Below are 21,558 nucleotides of genomic sequence, written 5' to 3' on the forward strand. Positions count from 1 at the left end.
GCCTGTTGAACTTTTATTTATACTGTATTTTTCTTTGTTTAAAGTATCCTGAAGAAGGAGATTAATACTCTCTCCAACTAGTCTATTGCCAGGTCCTTACAGAAAGCACATTGTATGCTGGATACAGTTTATAACCATAGAAAGATGGGCATTTTTAGATTTTCTCCAATGGTATACAGTATTTAGATGATTTTAATTATTGCCCTCATGGGAAGGGGTTGCTTTGATGAGGCGAAGTGGCTCTTGTGTGCCGTTTTCAGGCAGTTATGCTCTCTGCTCCCTGCTCTTCTCTGGTGTGTTGGTGTGTAACTAAACACACTTGCTGATTACCTGCTTGATGGGGTTCTGGGAGTTCTTCTACTCCCCAAGCCCGGCCCGAGGCCAGACTTGACTTGTGAGAGTTTGGTCCACCAGGCTGTTGCTTGGAGCGGCCCGCAGGCCCACATATACCTGGTTGATGGGGTTCTGGGAGTTCTTCTACTCCCCAAGCCCGGCCCGAGGCCAGACTTGACTTGTGAGAGTTTGGTCCACCAGGCTGTTGCTTGGAGCGGCCCGCAGGCCCACATATACCTGGTTGATGGGGTTCTGGGAGTTCTTCTACTCCCCAAGCCCGGCCCGAGGCCAGACTTGACTTGTGAGAGTTTGGTCCATCAGCCTGTTGCTTGGAGCGGCCCGCAGGCCCACATATACCTGGTTGATGGGGTTCTGGGAGTTCTTCTACTCCCCAAGCCCGGCCCGAGGCCAGACTTGACTTGTGAGAGTTTGGTCCATCAGCCTGTTGCTTGGAGCGGCCCGCAGGCCCACATATACCTGGTTGATGGGGTTCTGGGAGTTCTTCTACTCCCCAAGCCCGGCCCGAGGCCAGACTTGACTTGTGAGAGTTTGGTCCATCAGCCTGTTGCTTGGAGCGGCCCGCAGACCCACATACCCACCACAGCCCGGTTGGTCTGGCACTCCTTGAAGAAAACAATCTAGTTTCCTTATGTATGAATCCCCACCCAGATGGGGTGCAAGATAGGAATTAATAAAGGGATCTTTGAATCAGCATGGGTGAACTATTCAAAATAGTGGTCTTCTCGGTTGAAAATGGGAAAGTGGTACTTTTGATGAGGTCCTGTCCGGGTCAACTTGCATGTTTCAGTTTCCCTCGTCACCCTCTGAACTGCATGACTGGCAAGCCATAATAGGGAAGAATCCTTGAGACCTGGAACTTAAGAACAAGAGGTTGTAGATTTAAATTAACTAAACATAGCTGCCGAAGAAATATAAGAATTTACTTCTGCAAACGGTGGTAGACAGTTGGAACAAGTTGGGTGAGGTGGTGGTGGAGGCCAAAACCGTCAGTAGTTTCAAAGCATTATATGACAGAGTGCTGGGTAGACAGGACACCACGAGCGTAGTTCTCATCCAGTAACTACACTTCGGTAATTACAATGCAGGACTGAAAAAGGAGATGCTTTTACACCCACAGGGTTGTCAACCCACGGAACTTCCTACCCACTGAAGCCATACATGCCAAGACTTAAATTTTAGAATCTGGCTGGAAAAAATCAGGTCAAATGGGGGGTGCCTTTGACAAGCCGCCGGCTTCTTGTCCTCATTGAGGCCACTAGTGTGTTAGTGGCCCTTCAAATAGAATAAGATCCATCATATCTGCATCTGAAACTATGTATGAAGTGTGTCTCCACCACATCACTTACCAATGAATTGACTACTTTATAATCTTAATCCATATACAGTATTAATCTTAATACATAGATTAATACATCACTTCTTAATCTTAGTCCATGTTTTACCTGTGTTTATCTGAGAGTCACTAACACTAGTGGCCTTGATGAGGACAGGAAGTATTAACTACTGACTGACTACTAATTTTGTATAAACTACTGACACTGAAAAAGTTCTTTCTAATATCTCTGGCTCATATGTACAAAGGTAACATATGTTATCTTTGGGCATACATTTTGATCAATGAGCTTGTGAGTTGGCAGCATACCCAGGAAGGCAATGTGAGGAAGTATGAGGGAGGAGCCAGGGAGGAGGAGGAGGAGGAGGTAGGAGCCAGGGAGGAGGAGGAGGAGGTAGGAGCCAGGGAGGAGGAGGAGGAGGTAGGAGCCAGGGAGGAGGAGGAGGTAGGAGGTAGGAGCCAGGGAGGAGGAGGTAGGAGCCAGGGAGGAGGAGGTGGGAGCCAGGGAGGAGGAGGTGGGAGCCAGGGAGGAGGAGGTAGGAGCCAGGGAGGAGGAGTAGGAGGTAGGAGCCAGGGAGGAGGAGTAGGAGGTAGGAGCCAGGGAGGAGGAGGAGGAGTAGGAGGTAGGAGCCAGGGAGGAGGAGGTAGGAGCCAGGGAGGAGGAGGTAGGAGCCAGGGAGGAGGAGGAGGAGGTAGGAGCCAGGGAGGAGGAGGTAGGAGCCAGGGGGGAGGAGGTGGGAGCCAGGGAGGAGGAGGTAGGAGCCAGGGAGGAGGAGGTAGGAGCCAGGGAGGAGGAGGAAGGAGCCAGGGGGGAGGAGGTGGGAGCCAGGGAGGAGGAGGTAGGAGCCAGGGAGGAGGAGGAGGAGGTAGGAGCCAGGGAGGAGGAGGAAGGAGCCAGGGGGGAGGAGGTGGGAGCCAGGGAGGAGGAGGTAGGAGCCAGGGAGGAGGAGGAGGAGGTAGGAGCCAGGGGGGAGGAGGTGGGAGCCAGGGGGGAGGAGGTGGGAGCCAGGGGGGAGGAGGTAGGAGCCAGGGAGGAGGAGGAGGAGGTAGGAGCCAGGGAGGAGGAGGAAGGAGCCAAGCAGGAGGAGGTAGGAGTCAGGGAGGAGGAGGTAGGAGCCAGGGAGGAGGAGGAGGAGGAGGAGGTAGGAGCCAGGGAGGAGGAGGAGGAGGAGGTAGGAGCCAGGGAGGAGGAGGAGGAGGTAGGAGCCAGGGAGGAGGAGGAAGGAGCCAGGGAGGAGGAGGAGGAGGTAGGAGCCAGAGAGGAGGAGGAGGAGGTAGGAGCCAGGGAGGAGGAGGAGGAGGTAGGAGCCAGGGGGGGAGGAGGAGGCTGCCCAACATGGCGGCCGCCACGTGGGGCCGCCGCCGCCGGCACTCTTCCACGCACCAGGTAAATTATTTGGTTTATTCCCTTATTACTCTCACCATTATTGCATAATGTTTTCATAGGGAAAATTATTTCCTTTTTGTGGTATGCAAATATGAAGCGTGTGTGTGTTGCGTCCTAAATTTGTGAATGGTTAGATGTATAATATTTTCAGTTATCAGTTAATGGTATTTATAAATTATATTGTAAATTAATTAAGTTTATTGCCGTAATGAAGGCAAGAATTTGATGAGTGTAGACAGAACGGGGTGAGTGTGTAGAGGAGAGACAGAGACAGAGAGAGACAGAGACTGACAGAGAGTGAGAGTGAGAGAGTGGAGGAGTCAGTGAAGACTGTGGTGGCGGTGTGAGAGGTCAGTCTAGTCACTGCTCTTAGTCTCCTCTTGTATCCACCATATACTGCTATAGCAAGCTTTATATATATATACCCTATATCCAGCCGTGGGCGGTGGTGCTGGAGGGACTCGGAAGCTGTAGCTATATATTGATCAACGTACTATACATTTCACATGTTCAATTCAATGCAGTTTCCATAACTGCATTATCCGGTTTACAGTCGTGCATCTCTATGTAGAAGATGTCCCGATTTACAGGACGATCGTGTTTTGTTTGTCTAATGTCCCTCGAGGTCACTTGACCCTCGACACAAGCCTCGGTGAATCTGAACAAATCCACAAAGGCCGTGACGAGGATTCGAACCTACGTCCGAGATCATCCCAGAGGATGATCTATCACACTATTGTGATTTCTGTGTGTCTCGGTGAATCTGATAATGATGATAATGATAATTATTACCTCTGATACCACTAGCCTTGAGCCCTTGTTCTCATAGTAACATCCTCAGTGATTGAAGGAGATTAAGCCACCCAAGAGATGGCACGGGCATGAATAGCCCCGTAAATATCCTCAGTTATTTTTTAGCACCTTTTGAGCTCCCCCAGTGGCACTGTTGGTGCCACATTGTCTGGATTTATGGGAATTTAGTTGTTTATGTAAATATTGCTTGCCACTTGTAATGTACGTCCACAGGAAGACTTTCAACCTGCTTCCTGGGACGAGCTTCAAGGGCCAGCCTCAAGGACGAGCCTCAAGGACGAGCTTCAAGGAGCAGCCTCAAGGACGAGCTTCAAGGAGCAGCCTCAAGGACGAGCTTCAAGGAGCAGCCTCAAGGACGAGCTTCAAGGAGCAGCCTCAAGGACGAGCTTCAAGGAGCAGCCTCAAGGACGAGCTTCAAGGAGCAGCCTCAAGGACGAGCTTCAAGGACCAGCCTCAAGGACGAGCTTCAAGGAGCAGCCTCAAGGACGAGCTTCAAGGAGCAGCCTCAAGGACGAGCTTCAAGGACCAGCCTCAAGGACGAGCTTCAAGGAGCAGCCTCAAGGACGAGCTTCAAGGACCAGCCTCAAGGACGAGCTTCAAGGAGCAGCCTCAAGGACCAGCTTCAAGGACCAGCCTCAAGGACGAGCTTCAAGGAGCACCTTGACCCCGTCGCCATGTACAGGCACACACGGGAGGGCTCGAGGCTGTCCTCTCGCTGCACACTTATACTGGTATGTTTATTACTGTTCTGTTAATTATTCACTAATCACTGCTCATTATCTGTTTATTGGGCTGTAATGTTGTTACTCAATATTTTGAAACAGCATTATTAGTGAGCAACTTTGTGCTGTTTTGATCTGTTTTTGATCGATATATATTTATTAGTTGGTGTGTTTAATATATGTTTTATTGATATTAAGCTAATATAATATTTAGCATTTATACATTATTTATAAATTATTTTTATTATTATAAATTATTTTAGATGGCAAATTCCTTGGCGTTCTCATCGACCACAAGCTGAATTTCCAGGGTCACATTCTAAATATATCAAAAAAAGTTTCAAAAACTGTTGGCATCCTTTCTAAGATCAGATATTATGTACCCCGCCCTGCCCTGGTTACTCTCTATTACTCCCTCATCTATCCATACCTCAACTATGGTATTTGTGCTTGGGGTTCTACTACCCAAAATCATTTACGTCCTCTCATTACCCAACACAAAGCTGCTATTAGGACAATAACCAACTCTGGCCCCAGACATCACTCGGTACCCTTACTCAAATCTCTGAATATGTTAGATATTAAGTCACTGCACATTCTCTCTTGTGTATTATACATATATAAAACGCTGAACTGTAATGCCAATCCTGACCTCAAAAGCTTCATTGAAGGTTGTAACAGAACCCATGAGCACCACACCAGGAATAAATACAGTTTTGATATTCCTAGAGTACGACTTAATCAAACTAGAAATGCTCTACAAATCAAGGGACCCAGAATGTGGAATGACCTTCCCAACCATGTTAAAGACTGTACCTCTCTCAACCAGTTTAAGATAAAAACTAAACAATACCTAATAAATTCCCTGTAACCCTCCTCACTCCTTTATTGTCAACCCATGTCTGTTATTTTATATTATTATTATTATTTTTTTTTTTTTTTAATCAACACTGTTTGTCAACCTATTGTATTTGTGCTGCTTTTTCAGTCATGTTCCCCCTTTTTTTTATCTTTATTTGAATTTGTTTTCAACACTTTTTATTCTTTATGCTCAATTAGTATTAAGTTCTAGATATTAATGTTTTTCTTGCCCGAAACGCATTGCGTAATAGTGGCTTTAGGCATTGTATGTACTAGCTCTATCTATATATCAATCCATTAATGTAACATCACTTGTATGTATGTACCTTACCTGAATAAACATATTTATTTATTTATTTATTTAAATTACAGTGTTTGTATCTCTGTTTGGGATTGGAAACAAGATGTTTAGGGCTACCCCTTACCCAATTTTTATTCTTTTCGCCATGATAGGTAGTAATGGTGGCTGGTACTGTGGTTCTGGTGACGTTGCGTCCCAAGACTAATGCAGGTGAGAATTGTCTTGAAAGTTGTCTGTCTGTCTTTCCATATTAAGTGGTATCAACATTTTTAACAATCTGAGCAGTTTAACCTAATTCACGGGGAAAGATAAGCCTTCTCCATTTTTAAAATTCACTTTTGTGAGTACTGTACTGTGTTACACAATGAATTTAACCTTATTGCAGGGGATTCCTATTTATTGGAAGATGACAGTATGCCAGTGTTAAGGCGTCATTACTCTTCTCACGGCCACCACCACGCTCCCCGTCACCCGCCTCCCATATGGGGTCAGTCGCACCTCAATCAGGTACTGAGTCTGCTCTCAAACACTATAATAATAATAATAATTAATAATAATAACTCATGGCCTAGTTGACTAGGGCGTGAGTGGTGGGTATTCGTGGGAACGCCCACCACATAAGTTCGAACCCTCATCACGGCTCTTACGGATTTTCTCAATAATAATAATATGAAATATACATAATATTTGAACCTATTATAGATGAATTCAGTATTTGAATGTTTAGGGATTGCGTATTAAAAATTGCCACTAATGTGCAAAGCATTGCAGGCAAAAGCTTAAAATAATTGTCTTATGCTCCTTATGATTAGAAACTTTAAAACTTGTTCCTCTATACTGTATAAAGTATGGTTGTATAATCCAACTTCAACACCTAATGTATACATGTAGACATTTCTATATTGATGTTCATCAGATTTTTGTTTCAATAGCATTTAAACAAGTAAAAAATTATGGAGGTTGATTTCACTTTATAAAGTAAATATTTGTATTTTTGAAAGTTAAGAGAAATTTGTGTTCCAAATTCACTAAGGCCACTTCTTAAATGTCATCCTATAGTTATCAGTTTTAGTGAAATATACAACATATTACAAAGTTATATAAACAGTTATTGTGTGTGTAGTGGTTATTAGACAAATAAATCCTTGATATTTTGTTCTATAGCTCTGAATGAGTTGTATGATGCCGCCCTCGTCAGAGAGAAGGAGTCCAGCCACTTGGGCTGGACGGTAGAGCAAAGGTCTCACTTCATGCAGGTCGGCGTTCAATCCCCGACTGTCCAAGTGGTTGGGCATCATTCCTTTCTTCCCCGTCCCATCCCAAATCCTTATCCTGAGCCCTTCCAAGTGCTTATATTGTCGTGATGGCTTGGCACTTCCCCTGATATTTCTCTTCCCTTCCCTCCTAATTAGTCAGGTCCCCTGGCAGGAGTCCCCATGCTGGTCCTCGTCACCACACGTGACATCTCCATAATAAGCAGGTCAGTGTATGTTACATTTACGTATATGATTGGAGTGCTTTTAGCATAAAGGTAAGTACAGTAGTCTCATTATTCTGCTTAGAGCTTGAAATTGTATATGCCGCGTATATATACTGTATATATAATTATCATTTTTATTTTTTATTTTAGTGAGCATCCTGGTATGGTTGCAAGAGTGACAATCTCCAATTTTTATTTTTTTTTGTTAGTCTTGAATCCTTGAGGTTCCAGTTGGATGGCACACTGGTAAAATGTCATAAAAACTTACATAAAACAAGGATGAAACCCTGAATATTTTGGTCTCTAGCTGAAATGGAGTGTTAGAAAGAGTTGGAAAATTATTTACTTAATTTCTGCTAAATTCAACACCTGTGTTTATCTGCATTTGTTCTCAATATCTATTATAAGTAGTAAGTGAGAGGATATCATAGTCTTATCACGCAAGAATATTCAAGACCTAGAATGGGATGCAACCAGTATTTTCCTGTATTTATATAATGATTGCTTATTGCAGATCTATTGAAAGTGTTCTGCAAGAAACTGCAGGGAGTGGAATTCACCTCGTTGTATCAGTCCCCAACCCATCTCAAGAAGTATTGGATCTTTTACAGGGGTATCCACTGAAGATTCATATTGCTAATAATCCTCAGAAGCTTTCTGACAGAAATGGTGGTGATCATTTCTGGAGCAAACTCATTCCCAGCTTTTCAGCTGTGAATAATTTCAAGAATATTATCGAGGCATTTTCTGGCACTAATGTATGTATGAGAGACATATTAAATCCATTAATTAATATTTTAAGCACTGGAGAGAACATCACAGAGACATCAACGTATGCCCTAACTCTAGAGGAGTTACGAGGAAAAGGAGTTCCATATGAGCAACATCCATATAATCCTTTATATCGAAAAGCTGTAAGTAACTCAAGAGATGAAATTTGGAAAGACACCTTAGGTGAAGGTGTAAGTAAAGACAGACTGTTACAGGCTGGAAAGAGAATGCACAGAGAAAGTTCACAATGTCAACATAGCAAATATTTCAAAGAAGCTCTTCAATTTGTCAAGACTGCCTTCACAAAGTTTGAGTACCTTATGCTCCTGGAGACTGGCTATGCTCTTTCCCCAAACTTTGTCAGGTAAATATCATGGATTTGAGTTCTATTTATTTATTTTATTTAGTTATATACAAGAAGGTACATTGGGTTTATGAGAGTACAAAGATTTGACATTTTACAAAGCCACTAGCATGCATAGCGTTTCGAGCAGATTACTTTTAATCACTTTTATCACTTTCATTTTATATCACTTTTTAATCACTTTTATATTTACAGTACTGTTACAGGGAGCAGTTGTATACATAATAAAGACCATCATCTTTCTAAAAAACTAATAATAATAGTAAATCTTCATTAGTATTCCCAATGACATTTACTATCATGAAGTGTAACATTTGGCACTGTGTTTTATTTCCTGTATTCATTTGGAAGTGTTTGCAGGCAGCACTATATCAAAATATGATGAGCTCTTGCAAAAATGATGACATTAAATTAGGTATTGTACAGTACTTAAGTAATATGAATACATTGTACTCTCTTTTGGTTCTCAGTTACTTCAGTCAAACACTTGCAGCCATGAAGGAAGATCCATCCATCTATTGTATTTCTGCTCACAATCCTCTCGCTTCACCTTTGACCTCTGGCAACATTACGAGTGTTTATCGTTTTGATCACTTTGTTGCTAAAGCAACTTTAATTCCTTCAAAACTAGTGACTGAAATTTTGGAAGACTTTGTGATCTATGAAGAAACTAAATCACTGGAAGACAAATCTGCCTTGGTAAGTGTGAAGAACTGGACTTTTTTTTTTTTATTATTATTTTCTACCACAGACGTGGCCACACATTTACAATGCTAACCAGCATATATACATTTTCTTCTGTCCTCCATGGACAGGGTTAGAGATGTGTTAAACATATAGTTCAGGGGTTTATTGAACAATCAACCACAGAAGGTGATTCGGTGCTGCGTGACACCTACATTACCGACAACATCTATGTACACCAAACCACAAACCCTCAGAAATATTTACCACTTTCTCCAGCATACAATAAATGGATGGTTGGAGTGACATAAATAACAGAGTAATTATTTTCTAAGATCATAGTTAATTCTTCTGGCGCATCAGAGTGAATGAGGATCTCTGAAGAAAATTGAATAACAAAACTTTGGAGAACATTAAACTATTTTGGAAAGAGAGAAATTATATGCTATTGTTATTTATAAAAAATAAGCGTGGTTATGGTTACAGAGTTTGCATATTACATACTGACGTGTTATTTTTGTAAAGTCACTAAGTATGGAAAGTCATTGGAAATATTCTATATATGTGGGAGAATTAAATGTAGAAATTCAAAGTAGGTGGAAAATCTATCATAATGGGCATTGTTGCAAGACTACAAGATAGGATGTCAGAAGTTATTGCCATGGAATAATAATAATAATAATAATGTTGTTCAGGAAATATGCATACATAAGAATATAATACAGAGATATACAGTATTTGAAGATTCAGGGGGTTACATATTAAATAAAGCCACTAATACTCAGTGTTTCAGGTAAAACTTTGAATAATTCAGTTAAATTTGTTTATATACAGTATAATGGGGTAAACTAAATAAAAAGTTAGTTAACACATGTAAGATGTTAAAGAAATTTAGTAATGATATACAATATAAAGGTGATACCTAGTGATGATAGGTAGAGACTACTACATTATAGAATCTGTAGTTTTAGCAACAGCACAGATAGTGTTGAATTGTTCATTACATTAGTAATGACAGAAAAATATACAAAGGTGCATTTTTGGTAAAGCACTAGAACGCTAAGCGTTTCGGCCATAACAGAATATACGTACCAGTATCGGCAAAAATTGAATGGTTTAATGGGGGTAAACTTAATAAACAGGAAGTAAGCTAACATACGACTCGAATAAATAATTTAGCAAATGATATAAAATGATTAGGTGACTGATAAAAGCAAAGGACTACTGTGTATCAATTCTGAAATGCAATAATAGCAAATTACAAAAATATATTTTATTGGATAAGGAAAGGAGTTAAATTTGTTATATGATGTTAAGTAAATATTTCTTAGTTTCTTAGTTTTTATTTTTTTAAACTGGTTAAGAGATGTAGAGCTTTTGATCACATTTGGGAGGTCATTCTACAATATGGGTCCCTTGATTTGCATGGCATTTCTGCTTTGGTTGAGTCTCACTCTAGTAATATCAAAAAGATACTTGTTTCTAGTGTGGCTACCATGAGTTCTGTTACAGCACTCTAGGAAGTGCTTAAGGTCAGAATTGCAGTTCAGTTTTATAGATATAGAGGACACTTTAAAGGATGTGCAGACTTGATATTTAACATAGTCAAAGATTTCAGTAAGGGAACAAAATGCTGTCTGGGGCTGGATTTGTTGTTATTCAAATTGCTGATTTATGTTGAGTAATTAGTGGTTGTAGATAATATTTATGGTTGTAGATCGCCAGGCACAGAGACCATGGGTAAGATATGGATAGATGAGCAAATAATAGTGTTACAAGGTATGGCAAGGTATGTCGTATCTGATTCTGAAGAGAATATCCTCTGTTTTAGAAACTTTTTTTGTTATTATTTTGTATATGGCAGTGGAAATTCAGCTTCTTTATGTGAACACCAAGGAATTTCCCATCTACTCTGCTCATAACTTAGGTATTGTTAATTCTTAGGTTTATGTGATTGCTGGACTTGTTACCAAACAATATGTAAAATATTTTGTCAATGTTTAGGGTACATTTGTTAGCAGATAGCTACAGATGGATTTTTTTTTTAGTTCGGTATTCATCATGTCAATTAGAATAAGTGAGTTAGCATGGGAGAAAATGAAGGTGATGTCATCAGCAAATAATTTGCAGAAATATTGACAACCAGAGTGAAAATTTGGTCTAAATAGGGAAATTTTAGTTACTAAGTGATGCTGAAGAATGTTTTAAATGCCTTCAACCTACAGGAGTCTTTGGAAATCTGGCTGTCCTGGTGGAGCAGACGGAGAAGACGTGGCTGTGTTGTGCCAGATGTACCAAGGATATGTCGCCTGCAGGAGCCAGGTGTTACTGACAAGTTTGAAGAGATTAAGGCAACATACAAGGATAACCATAACCTCAAATGTCTTCAGGAAGCTCAAGTAATTCTCACCAACACTTCTAGGTTAGTTTATAATTAATATTAAATATTCAAAACATTTAGGATTAAAATATCAACCAAATTTTCTGTTTAGCAGATTTGTTTTTATAAAGGTAGTATCTGCATCTATTCATTCCTTTGATAATGAATAATAAGAGGACCCTTAACAAAGTTTTATGGCCCAATCGAGGCAACTAGAAATGTTACCAAAGTTTACCTAAAGGTAAATCATGCTACGTATCTCACGTGGCCTTGAAGGGGGACAAAAAGCCAACAGTTTATTATATCTGGGATTTTTTTACAGCAGAATTTTAACCTTAAGTACTGTCTTGGCATTTACAGCTAAAGCACGTAGGTGAGTTAATGGGTTTGTTATACGGTATTACCCTATAGGTGAAAAAGCATCTGTTGTATATCCGTGCAGGCTTGTTGAGTGTGCACGGCTGCTTCTTGTATGAGCTAAATAGATATTTTTAATGAAGTAGTCTAGATTAATATAATTAATAACTCATTGTGTCGGGCCAAAATTTACTGTACATAATTTTGTTTGAGGCCCCTATTAAGCTCCACATTTCAGGCAACAATAAAGCTAGTAGATTAAACACATTTTTGTCTGCTATAAGAATTAAATTAATGTACTCTATCACCAGACTTCTCCACTACCAGTATAGTCAAGATCTCTATGAAAGCATCACTGCTGCGGAACCCCTTGGTGGGAGCGTTGTCAACTGCAACGATGCACAGTTCTTTCCACATATAATGGTATTCTCTAATGTTTTATAATATCCAGTTATATTACTTTCACCCTTGTAATAATAGGAATGTAGTTTGTATTCACAAATACATCTAGTTTAAGTTTAGTATTAAAAATAAATTTCTATTACACGGCTGCAAATTAAAAAAAGCATTGCAAACAATAATAGTGAAGTTATTAGTCATTATAGTACTGTACAATATAAAATGAGAAAAAATATTTAGAATAAAGACTATAATTAAAGTTAGTGTAATGATGATCCCACCAGTGACATCTCGCTCCAACACAAGTACTCTAAGCAATTACCAAAAAGTGCCAAGTCCAGAAAGCTATGCAGGTTTCTGGACTTGGTTGTAATGTAACTGGTATTTCACACTTTAAATGAATCCATAATAAAAGAAAATTGGATATTTTTTAAATTCTTAACTTTAATGTTACAGTAATTTGTATGTAATATTTCTTCGTGAACATTCTCAGACTGCTTTGCTGTCATCCTTGTTCATTCTAGAATGCTTCAGCCTACATCATCTACATGAAGATGGAAAACTATGATGATGATTTCACCTTTCATCATGTAATGAAGGTTAGTATGCAAGTGAAAAGTACTGAAGTACTAGTAGCTTTTATTTTATTCATTGATTGGTTTAATCACATGTATAGTATTACAGTACAGTATTAATTAATGAATAATATCCTGAATCATATCATATAGAGCTTTAGTAGGTCTTTGATGACAGCCAAAACATATTGGTAAGAAAAGCACACATTAATCCAATTAAACTCTGAACTCGTTAAACTCATACTCTGAATGGCTTAAAGCTGGTAAAAGAAAGTGAGTAACTGTAGCCAGATGTAAGACTGGGGTGAGAGGTGAGGTAGTGTGGTAGCACAGGGTCCAAATATTGGCAAAAATCAGTGTCAGCTGGGTATGGTAGTGGCTCTAGTAGGTGGGGACCCCTGTGCCGCTGATGACAATCAGGTCCAGGCACAGGGTACGAGCTATGGGGTGACAACAAAAGCAGACAGCAGTTTCTGGTTTGATAAACAGGGTTTTGAAACAGTACTCAGACATACAGGGAAATCCTGTTTAGCAAGATGTGATTAATAGCCATTGCAGGCTTCACTGGAAGGGTTTTCCAACCATGAACATGGTAGGTGACAGTTCCTGGCCTGAGTACTGTAATGCCTGCGGTAGAAACAGAGTTCCCGTCTAGTGTGTATTTATTTAGAAGTTGGTGTGATAGTACCAGATAGCACAAAGTTAGGGAACTCTGGTGCTCATGAACTGGCAAAAGTAGCAACCTATAATTCATTAGGGATCGGATAAATTTTATCAGCCTTTTCAGCCAGGTCATCTAGTATCATGTTTGGGAGTACTGCCAAGAGGCCCTGGTGAGTATAGAGAGGCAGGTACTGATAGAAACAGTGCCTGGATCATGTTGTATGTACTGAAGGGGCAAAGTCGGTATCTATTCATTGCAAAAAAAACAAAAAAACAAAACAAAAAAAAGTGAACACATTCCATTGTAGAAAAGGGCAGCCTTGAGAGCATTGTACTTCCTACTAATCAGTGGATTTCTGAAAACAATGTTGACTCTGTGGATTCTATTTTTCTCTTACAGGTGGATACAGGAGTTCACAATAGCCAACTCCTGCTAGTAGGCTTAGAGCTTTCCCTTCCCATAGCTCATGTTAAACCTCACCTTACTAGTTTACCCTGGAACATGACCCACCAATTGGTTAACAACCCGGTCACAATTATTGCCGGATTAACGGGTGAACAATTAAGGATTGGTACCCCAGTCAATCCTCCCTAGCCAAGATTCAAATTCGCACAAAATCGCTAATAGGAAAGTCGTTACCATGTTCAAGTATTATTCCTCTTGTTACTGTGTGCTTTACTTATCCTTCCATCTGGCTATTAATGGTGACATACTGTTAAAGAATAATGGTATTGATCTATTAAATGTGTTGTAGTGGTTACTAGAACCATTAAGGGAAACTGGGTATCCCACAATGCAATTTCAATATTGTGATTGAAAGAAATGCATATTATTATGTACCTTATTCTTAAATAATCTGGATATGTGATCAATCATTGTACACATTTCTAGTGTTTTGGACTCGACTTGCCATTAGCAGTGGGATACTTTGAAGGCATCTTTCAGTTCACATTCCGCCACTCAAGATTACTGCTAATGGGCATCCCATATTCGCGATTCTCGTGAGCATAATTTATTTGTTTTGTTGCATGCTAAAATACATGATTAAATCATATAAGTATCACAAATTAAAAATTATTATAGCTTCACTAATCAAGATGTAGGACTTACCAGTTTTTGGAGGATATACTGTATAGCACATGAGAAATTTTAATTATGAGTTGATAGTGATCTTTGATCAAGTATAGTAATTACGACAAATACAACTTCAGTGACATGTGGGATACAGCCTAATGTAAGGAGTGTCTGTGTAAGAATACCAAACAAGTTTGTGTTGTTGCACAAACTGATAGTACTATGAGAATTCCTTTGGCAGATGAGAAAATAGCAATGATTAAAAAGTGGTCACAGAATGAGAGGAAGGCAGTAAAAGAAAATAGTATGATAGTCAAAAGTATATTTAACAATAACAGAAAAAACGAAAATGAGCATCAAGGAAAAGTCATTGGAAAGAGATTGTATCGCTGCATAAGAGTAAGGTAAACATTACAAGTAAAAATTATAAAGGACTTGGTAGATTTAAGTGATATAGGCAGCGTGGTCGGATAATGGTTGAAAAAGTACTGCATGGGAAATTGGTCAGTGATGGACAAGGTAGGGGTGAAACAGGTTATGTGGATGAGATATAATAGTTGCATGGAGATGAAGATATGTGAGGAAGATTGCAATGTACATAACCTGTATGTAATTGGAGAGAGATTGTATGTTGATAGAAGACCAGAGAGTGACGAGCATATGTGGAGATAAAAATTCATAGTATTGAATATGTGAGAAAGTGTGTTAAGAGTTAATACATCATAGAGCAACTAGTTTGATTAATATTAATGTAGATGACTGCTAGGATTTTTGTATTTACAGTGAATAGTGTGTAGAAGGAGCAAGCAACAAACATGGTACTGAGATGGTTGTACGAAATGATAGTGTCTTTGTGATAATGATAGTGATCCCTTATGTCTGAGATTGGTGTGGCATGAAGATGAAAAATCAAGAATTAGAGCAGTACAAACTGAAAATCTGAAAAGCTGTGTGATCAGTTTTTACTCTTCTTCCAACACAATGTTATAGAAATATATGGAGGGGAATAGGTAGTTTGTAAACAGCAGTTTCTCCATGAGGATGTCATCGAACTAACTTTTCATTCATTCTCCTAACAAATATTGTTTTCTTTCTTATTAGCATTTCACCCTTGTTGTTGTTTAAGATTTGCTACTTGGAACAAAAAGTTCCAAGTAGCACAGGCTATGGTGAGCCCGTAGTTTTCCATTTCACCCATTTTGTTCTTAGTTATGAGTAAATACACTATAATGCATGTTTATCTGTAATTAAAATTCTGTACTTTATATTTCAGGCCGTCTATAAAGAATGCAGATGCCTTAATTGTAGCAGATATTCCCCAGCTGTTTGTTAAGGGTATCAAAAACTATCTTGTATATAAGAATCATAACTTCACTTTTAACACAGTTTTGGTGAAACAAAATATTTTATAAAGATAGTGCTACAAAATTCACCAAAATGAGATATATATATATATATATATATATATATATATATATATATATATATATATATATATATATATATATATATATAAAAATTTGTTCATGAGAAATGGATGATGGAACAATTTACGTGAAAGCACAGATGCCCGAGCTATGCAGTGTAGAATAAATCTCTGGCAAATGTGATTGTTGAACTTGGAAAAATAAAAAATGCACGGTTTTTATAGACAATCATCAAAGTTTATTTGATCTGTTCAAAATTAGTTTAATTGTAGACATCTTGGAAGACAACAGTATCTTTTGACAATTACAGTACTCTACTACTATAACTATCAAGTGTAAAAATCAAATATGAATTTAACTTTCTGAACTTTTATTCTATTAGCTGTGAACTAAAAACAGACCTGTGCAATTAAGGTATACACGAGTGTTTTATATTTAAAGACCTAGTTTTATACTTTGTTACATCACACAAGTGCTTTATATACCTGTAACTTGGGAATGTCACGTACAGTGGTTGTTTATATTGCACAGTAATTCAAGACCAATGAGGTCAAATCTGGATTTTTAACACAGGCAAAAATTACAATTAAGAGCGTGTGCAAATAGGGTTATTGTTCACCTCTTGGTGAATTTGCCAAATAGTAAACTCTGGTAAACCATGTTATGACCTCTTGATTACACTTGTCCATCACTTTCTAAAAATTGCATTGCATAGACAGGTTCTGGATAACCCTCGAGTTTTGTTCATCGATTATTAAAATCTGGTATTATTTAACCGAGGTATAAGTACAGAATTCAATTGATACTGTCTTGAGTATTTAATTTACATGATTCTGTACAGGCATCAAGTTCCATACTCTTGTAGCCTTAATTAAAATGTTTTCATATATAAATGGAATTAGAGTATTTATTGATTTATGGGTCATTAATGGGGTGAGAGATGTTCAAACATGACTTGTGTCAGAGGCAGGCAAACAGGAATTTGATGGGTATGATTTCCTGCCATTTCTTGTGTAGCTGGCTGGTCAGTATTGCCAGTCATAGATGTCACTATGTAAGGATATTCTTGATACATGTGTAATTGACTAGTTTGGAGTATTTAGATCCGATTCCTGTATTTAGTGAATTACTTTGTCTATGGGGTAATTGTTTGACCACTTATGTATTGTGTAAATAATCAGTCTTGTTTGCTGATTATGTAGTGTAAACTGGTGTAAACTAGAGGCAGCTGCCTCCACTTTTTTGTTCAATGGGCTCGTGGACATAGAGAAAAAGAGGAAGGCTGCTCTGTTAAGTTTTAGTTGTGGATTTTTGTTAGGTCATTGTAGGTAATTCTTGTCTGGCATTTAGTAGTATTATATAATTAAATATATATATATTATATATATACTGTGTATATATATATATATTATATATATACTGTGTATATATATATATATATATATATATTATATATATATATATATATATATATATATATATATATTATATATATATATATATATATATATATATATATATATATATATATATATAGTAAAGGAATGTGCTGAGCTATTGATGTTACTTATGAGCAAGTATAAAGAATTAAAGTGCACTGTACCTAGGCTCATAGCCTGTTCAAGATTTATTGATGCAAGGTTCTTCACAATATACTGAACCTTTTTCATTACCTGCAGTGTGTTAGGTGTTTATAGTTATTACTTTTGTTTAATACAGTATACTGTACTGAGACAATTAGCTGTCATGAAGAGGATTTAAGTCTGCACACTGGGTACCCCTAAGCACATACTGTAAACCACAAGACTATAATATGCAAAAGTAATCTAATCTGGGATTTAAACAAATCATCTAGGGGGGGGGGGGGGGGGTGCCGAGGCATCCATCAATACAAGTAAAGGTTCACACATTACCCGCATACACACTAGTGTGGTATAGGAGTTCCGTCCCCACAATGCTTTTTAAATGCACAAAGAAATCACATTAATGTGATGTATCAAGTGACAAAACCAGTAACAACCATGAAGATTCAAACCTGTAAACTAAGTACTCCCAAGCACATGCCTTAACAACCCGTTCTCGCAAATTTAATAAGTCAATATTGACTTATTTAATATGTGCATAGGTGACATACTTAAAAGAATAGATACCCTTAAAAAGATTCATAGAAAACACCGACCTTACCTTACTTAGCATGTTAAGATAAGCATCTTATTGCTTCGTAATTACAATTATTACCTAACTTATAATAGGTATAGGTTAAGTAATAATTGTAATTACGAAGCAATAAGATGCTTATCTTAAGATACTAACAAGGTTAGGTAAGGTCGGTGTTTTCTATGAATATTTTAAAGGGTATCTATTATGTTAAGTATATCACCTATGCACGTAGTTAACACTTTCGCGCTTTCCGCAAAGGTCACTCAGCCAACCGAATGTGCGCGCAGCGTTTTTATCGCTTAAGCGTAAAAACAAAAATGTGTATACTCTTTTTACTCTTCTGACCTTAGTTCTCATGCTACGTATTTCATTTTGGTACCAACGTGTTCGCAATAAAATTCTCTAGAAGAACATCAGTAAAAAAAGTCACGAAACGTATAGGGATACCAGCACCAAATAAATAACTACGAAGATGACTCGCCGTGAGCGCCCATCAGCAACAAAATGTTTTTACTCTTGGGATTGTAATCACCTCCACACTTATTCTACAGCGTTAATTTTGGTATCAATGGACTCGCAATGAAATTCCCAACACGGTGATATGAATATAAGCGTAGAATAATGATGCGGCCCGCCCGCAAGAGTGTGGGAAGTGGTGAAATTGTTACCCGGTATCGGTGACGGGACGACGCACGGCGCTTTGAAAGATTATACTTATTTCACTCTCATGACATTAATTTTCTATGTACGTCATTCATTTTTGTGTCAATGTGTTCGCAATAGAATGTTCTATGTGCCCATAGGTAAAAAATATCAACAAAGCGTAAGTTAGAATAGCGCCAAATATAAAACAACGCTGGAACATATCAGTGAGCGTCAAACACACACGAAATGTTTTTACTTTTGTTATGTTTGTCAAGTTTATACTTGTTGCACACAGTTATTTTTGGTTGTATATTGATCGGAATAAAATTCCCTAAACAGACATATGCATATAATACATGATATGGGGGAAGCATTACCAGTATAAACGGCTAAAGTCACCCACCTGCAACCCGTTTGGGACAAAATACCATTTGATCGAAGTTATCCACACCTTTCATGAACTTATTGTACCATGCAGCCTAGTGGTGAGAAAGAGAGCCTCATAGCGCGCAGTTTGAAACAAACCCAAAGTAAATCGGATAAAAATTGAATTTTATACAAATATTTTAAAAGAGGACTCAACTTTATGTCCACTATGCGTTAGCGTTAGACGAAACGGGACGCGCCGGCGCGTCCAGATAGCGCGAAAGTGTAAGTCAATATTGACTTTACGAATTTGCGAGAACGGGTTGTGCCTTAAACACCTAGACTACAGTTACATTAATGTGATCTTTGTGCTTTTGAAAAGGAGCATTGGGCCACACCAGTGTATGCAGATGATGCATGAAACCCTGATTTGTTATCGGTGGATGCCTTGTGACACTAAGAGGATTTGGTTGAAACCCAGGTTGCATTACTTTTCCATATCGTGGTTCAATGCTATAAGGAGAGTGCGGGTTCAAATTCTCATGGCTCTTATCGATTTTCTCAATAATCACAGCTGTGTAGATCCAGGAAGCTTAGTGGACACCTGACATGTACCTGGTGCACACTCTTGTCTCAAATATTTCACACACAACTCTTCTTTGTCACGAGCCAGGAGAGGCTCACTTTTGACGAGTACTGTATGTGGGTAGCTTGTTAAAACTCTGATTTGTTATCAATGGATGCCACATGACCTGAATAAAATTCAGTAGAATCCAAGGTCCCATTGTGGTTCAGTGGTTTACGGCATGTGCTTGGGAGTACCCAGTGTGCAGGTTCGAATCTTCATGGCTCTTTATTTTCTTATTTGATACATCACAATGTGATTTCCTTGTTCAATAATTATACTGGCATTTTTTTTAATTATTGCACAAAAAATCACATTGTGATGTATCAATGAGAAAATCAGTTAGGAGCCATGAGGATTCGAACATGCACACTGGATGCACCTAAGCCCATGCCTTAAAGCACTGGGCCACTATATGCAAAAGTAATGTAACCTGTGGTTCCAATGGATCTAGGGGTCCTGACACATCCACTGATAACAAATCAGGGTTTCACTTGTCACCCCGCATACACTCTATGGGGTAGAACTACACCACACTAATGCTTCTATTTAAATACATGATACAACTAATGAAGCATCTGGTTTATGTGTAACACACCCCAGTAGCTAACAAATGTGTCATTCATTTTCACTCACTAATTGGTGGCCATGGTTGGTCGTCACTAAATAACATTAGGTCAACCAGACAGTGATCTACACAATGTCCTGTTGCATAACCTGTGTACACCAAAACTGTTCCAAAATATACCACAGCATTTTATTCAACATGTGTTTTAATCAAATGATTTTCACCATAATATGTAACCTATTTGACTCTTATCAAATGATGAAAATTAACAAGAATTTAGTAAATATTATGTTACTGAATAATCTTATATACAAGATGAAAACATTGTACTGTACTTGTATGGTTATCAATAGTTCAAGCAGTGGTTGCACCTTGGTCCCAAGGCATAATATTTGACCTACTTAGAACCACGAGCAGTAACTTTCTGATGCAGGAGTTCATTCTTATTAATTTCCTGCCCAAGTAAATGCACAATCTTGGCATACTGTCGGTTTAGTTCCTGTAAGCGACTCAGTTCATCGCTAAGAGCATTCCGGTGAGCTCTCTCTTCTGCATGTCTACGCTCAAGCTGAAAATAAGAATTACATAGGTAAACCAAATGGTCTAGGGCAGGGGTGGCAAACCATTTTGAGAGCATTTGGCCAAAATGGCAATAATCTTAAAAAAAAAAAAAAAGGGAACTTGTGTCCATGGAAATTATAATTTGTGGCATAAAATTTATTATTTTTATATTATCTTAAATCGTATTAGATACTGAATTGTCTTGAAATTTCACTAGTAACAGGAATACCTGGCCATGCCCGGGTCTCCCTCCTCCCCCTTTCCCCTCTCCTAATCTCCCTTATGTCTGTGTATCCCTCTGTCTGTTTTTCAGTATGTACCATATTCCTCTCTCTACCCTGGTCAACCTGGTCTCTCTGCAGGCCTAGCTCTGTCTCTGATACAGAGACAGCATATATATACACTGGTGTATATCCTCTGGTCATTCATAGTAAAAGCCCTGGGGCCAGATTCACAAAAGCACTTACGAACCTGTACATCTTTTCTAAATCTTTGGCAGCTTTGTTTCCAATTATTAAACAGTTAATGAGCTCCGAAGCACCAGGAGGCTGTTTATAACAATACCAACAGTTAAATGGGAAGTTTTCATGCTCGTAAACTATTTAATAAATGTAACCAAAGCCGTCAAAGATTGAGGAAAGACATAAACGTTCATAAGTGCTTGCGTAAGTGCTTTCGTGAATCTGG

General features: G+C 38.6%; 2 protein-coding genes across 5 annotated transcripts in view; one reads left to right on the forward strand and one right to left on the reverse strand.

The window, feature by feature from the left end:
- Positions 1–5,888: 5,888 nt before the first annotated feature.
- On the forward strand, positions 5,889–16,635 carry LOC123758263 (uncharacterized). 2 transcript variants are annotated; one of them, XM_045742433.2, is made up of 10 exons: positions 5,889–5,981; positions 6,157–6,278; positions 7,184–7,251; positions 7,766–8,386; positions 8,857–9,085; positions 11,296–11,492; positions 12,119–12,230; positions 12,731–12,805; positions 14,337–14,446; positions 15,793–16,635. In XM_045742433.2, exons 1-10 carry the CDS (start codon positions 5,930–5,932, stop codon positions 15,929–15,931), a joined length of 1,725 nt encoding a protein of 574 aa, XP_045598389.2. In that variant the 5' UTR covers positions 5,889–5,929; the 3' UTR covers positions 15,932–16,635. The 2 variants fall into 2 exon arrangements, with proteins under 2 accessions (XP_045598389.2, XP_069178667.1); XM_069322566.1 differs by lacking the exon at positions 15,793–16,635 and having other exon boundaries at positions 12,700–12,805.
- Positions 12,834–21,558, reverse strand: part of LOC123758262 (coiled-coil domain-containing protein 93) — a 29,555-nt gene continuing 20,830 nt past the window's right edge. For all 3 annotated transcript variants that reach the window (XM_045742431.2, XM_045742432.2, XM_069322565.1), the window contains one exon: positions 12,834–20,878. In XM_045742431.2, coding sequence (XP_045598387.2) covers positions 20,708–20,878 — 171 coding nt within the window. In that variant the 3' untranslated portion in view covers positions 12,834–20,707. The remainder of the gene's footprint in view (positions 20,879–21,558) is intronic.

Source organism: Procambarus clarkii, chromosome 11 (assembly GCF_040958095.1).
Source record: "Procambarus clarkii isolate CNS0578487 chromosome 11, FALCON_Pclarkii_2.0, whole genome shotgun sequence".
Classification (NCBI taxonomy): domain Eukaryota; kingdom Metazoa; phylum Arthropoda; class Malacostraca; order Decapoda; family Cambaridae; genus Procambarus; species Procambarus clarkii.

Excerpts from the sequence above, each read along its gene's own strand:
- LOC123758263 (XM_045742433.2), top strand. The coding sequence starts at position 5,930 with ATGGTGGCTGGTACTGTGGTTCTGGTGACGTTGCGTCCCAAGACTAAT. Across the intron at positions 6,279-7,183 it reads GTCAGTCGCACCTCAATCAG|TCAGGTCCCCTGGCAGGAGT; the intron begins GTACTGAGTCTG and ends CCTCCTAATTAG. Across the intron at positions 12,231-12,730 it reads AGTTCTTTCCACATATAATG|AATGCTTCAGCCTACATCAT; the intron begins GTATTCTCTAAT and ends TGTTCATTCTAG.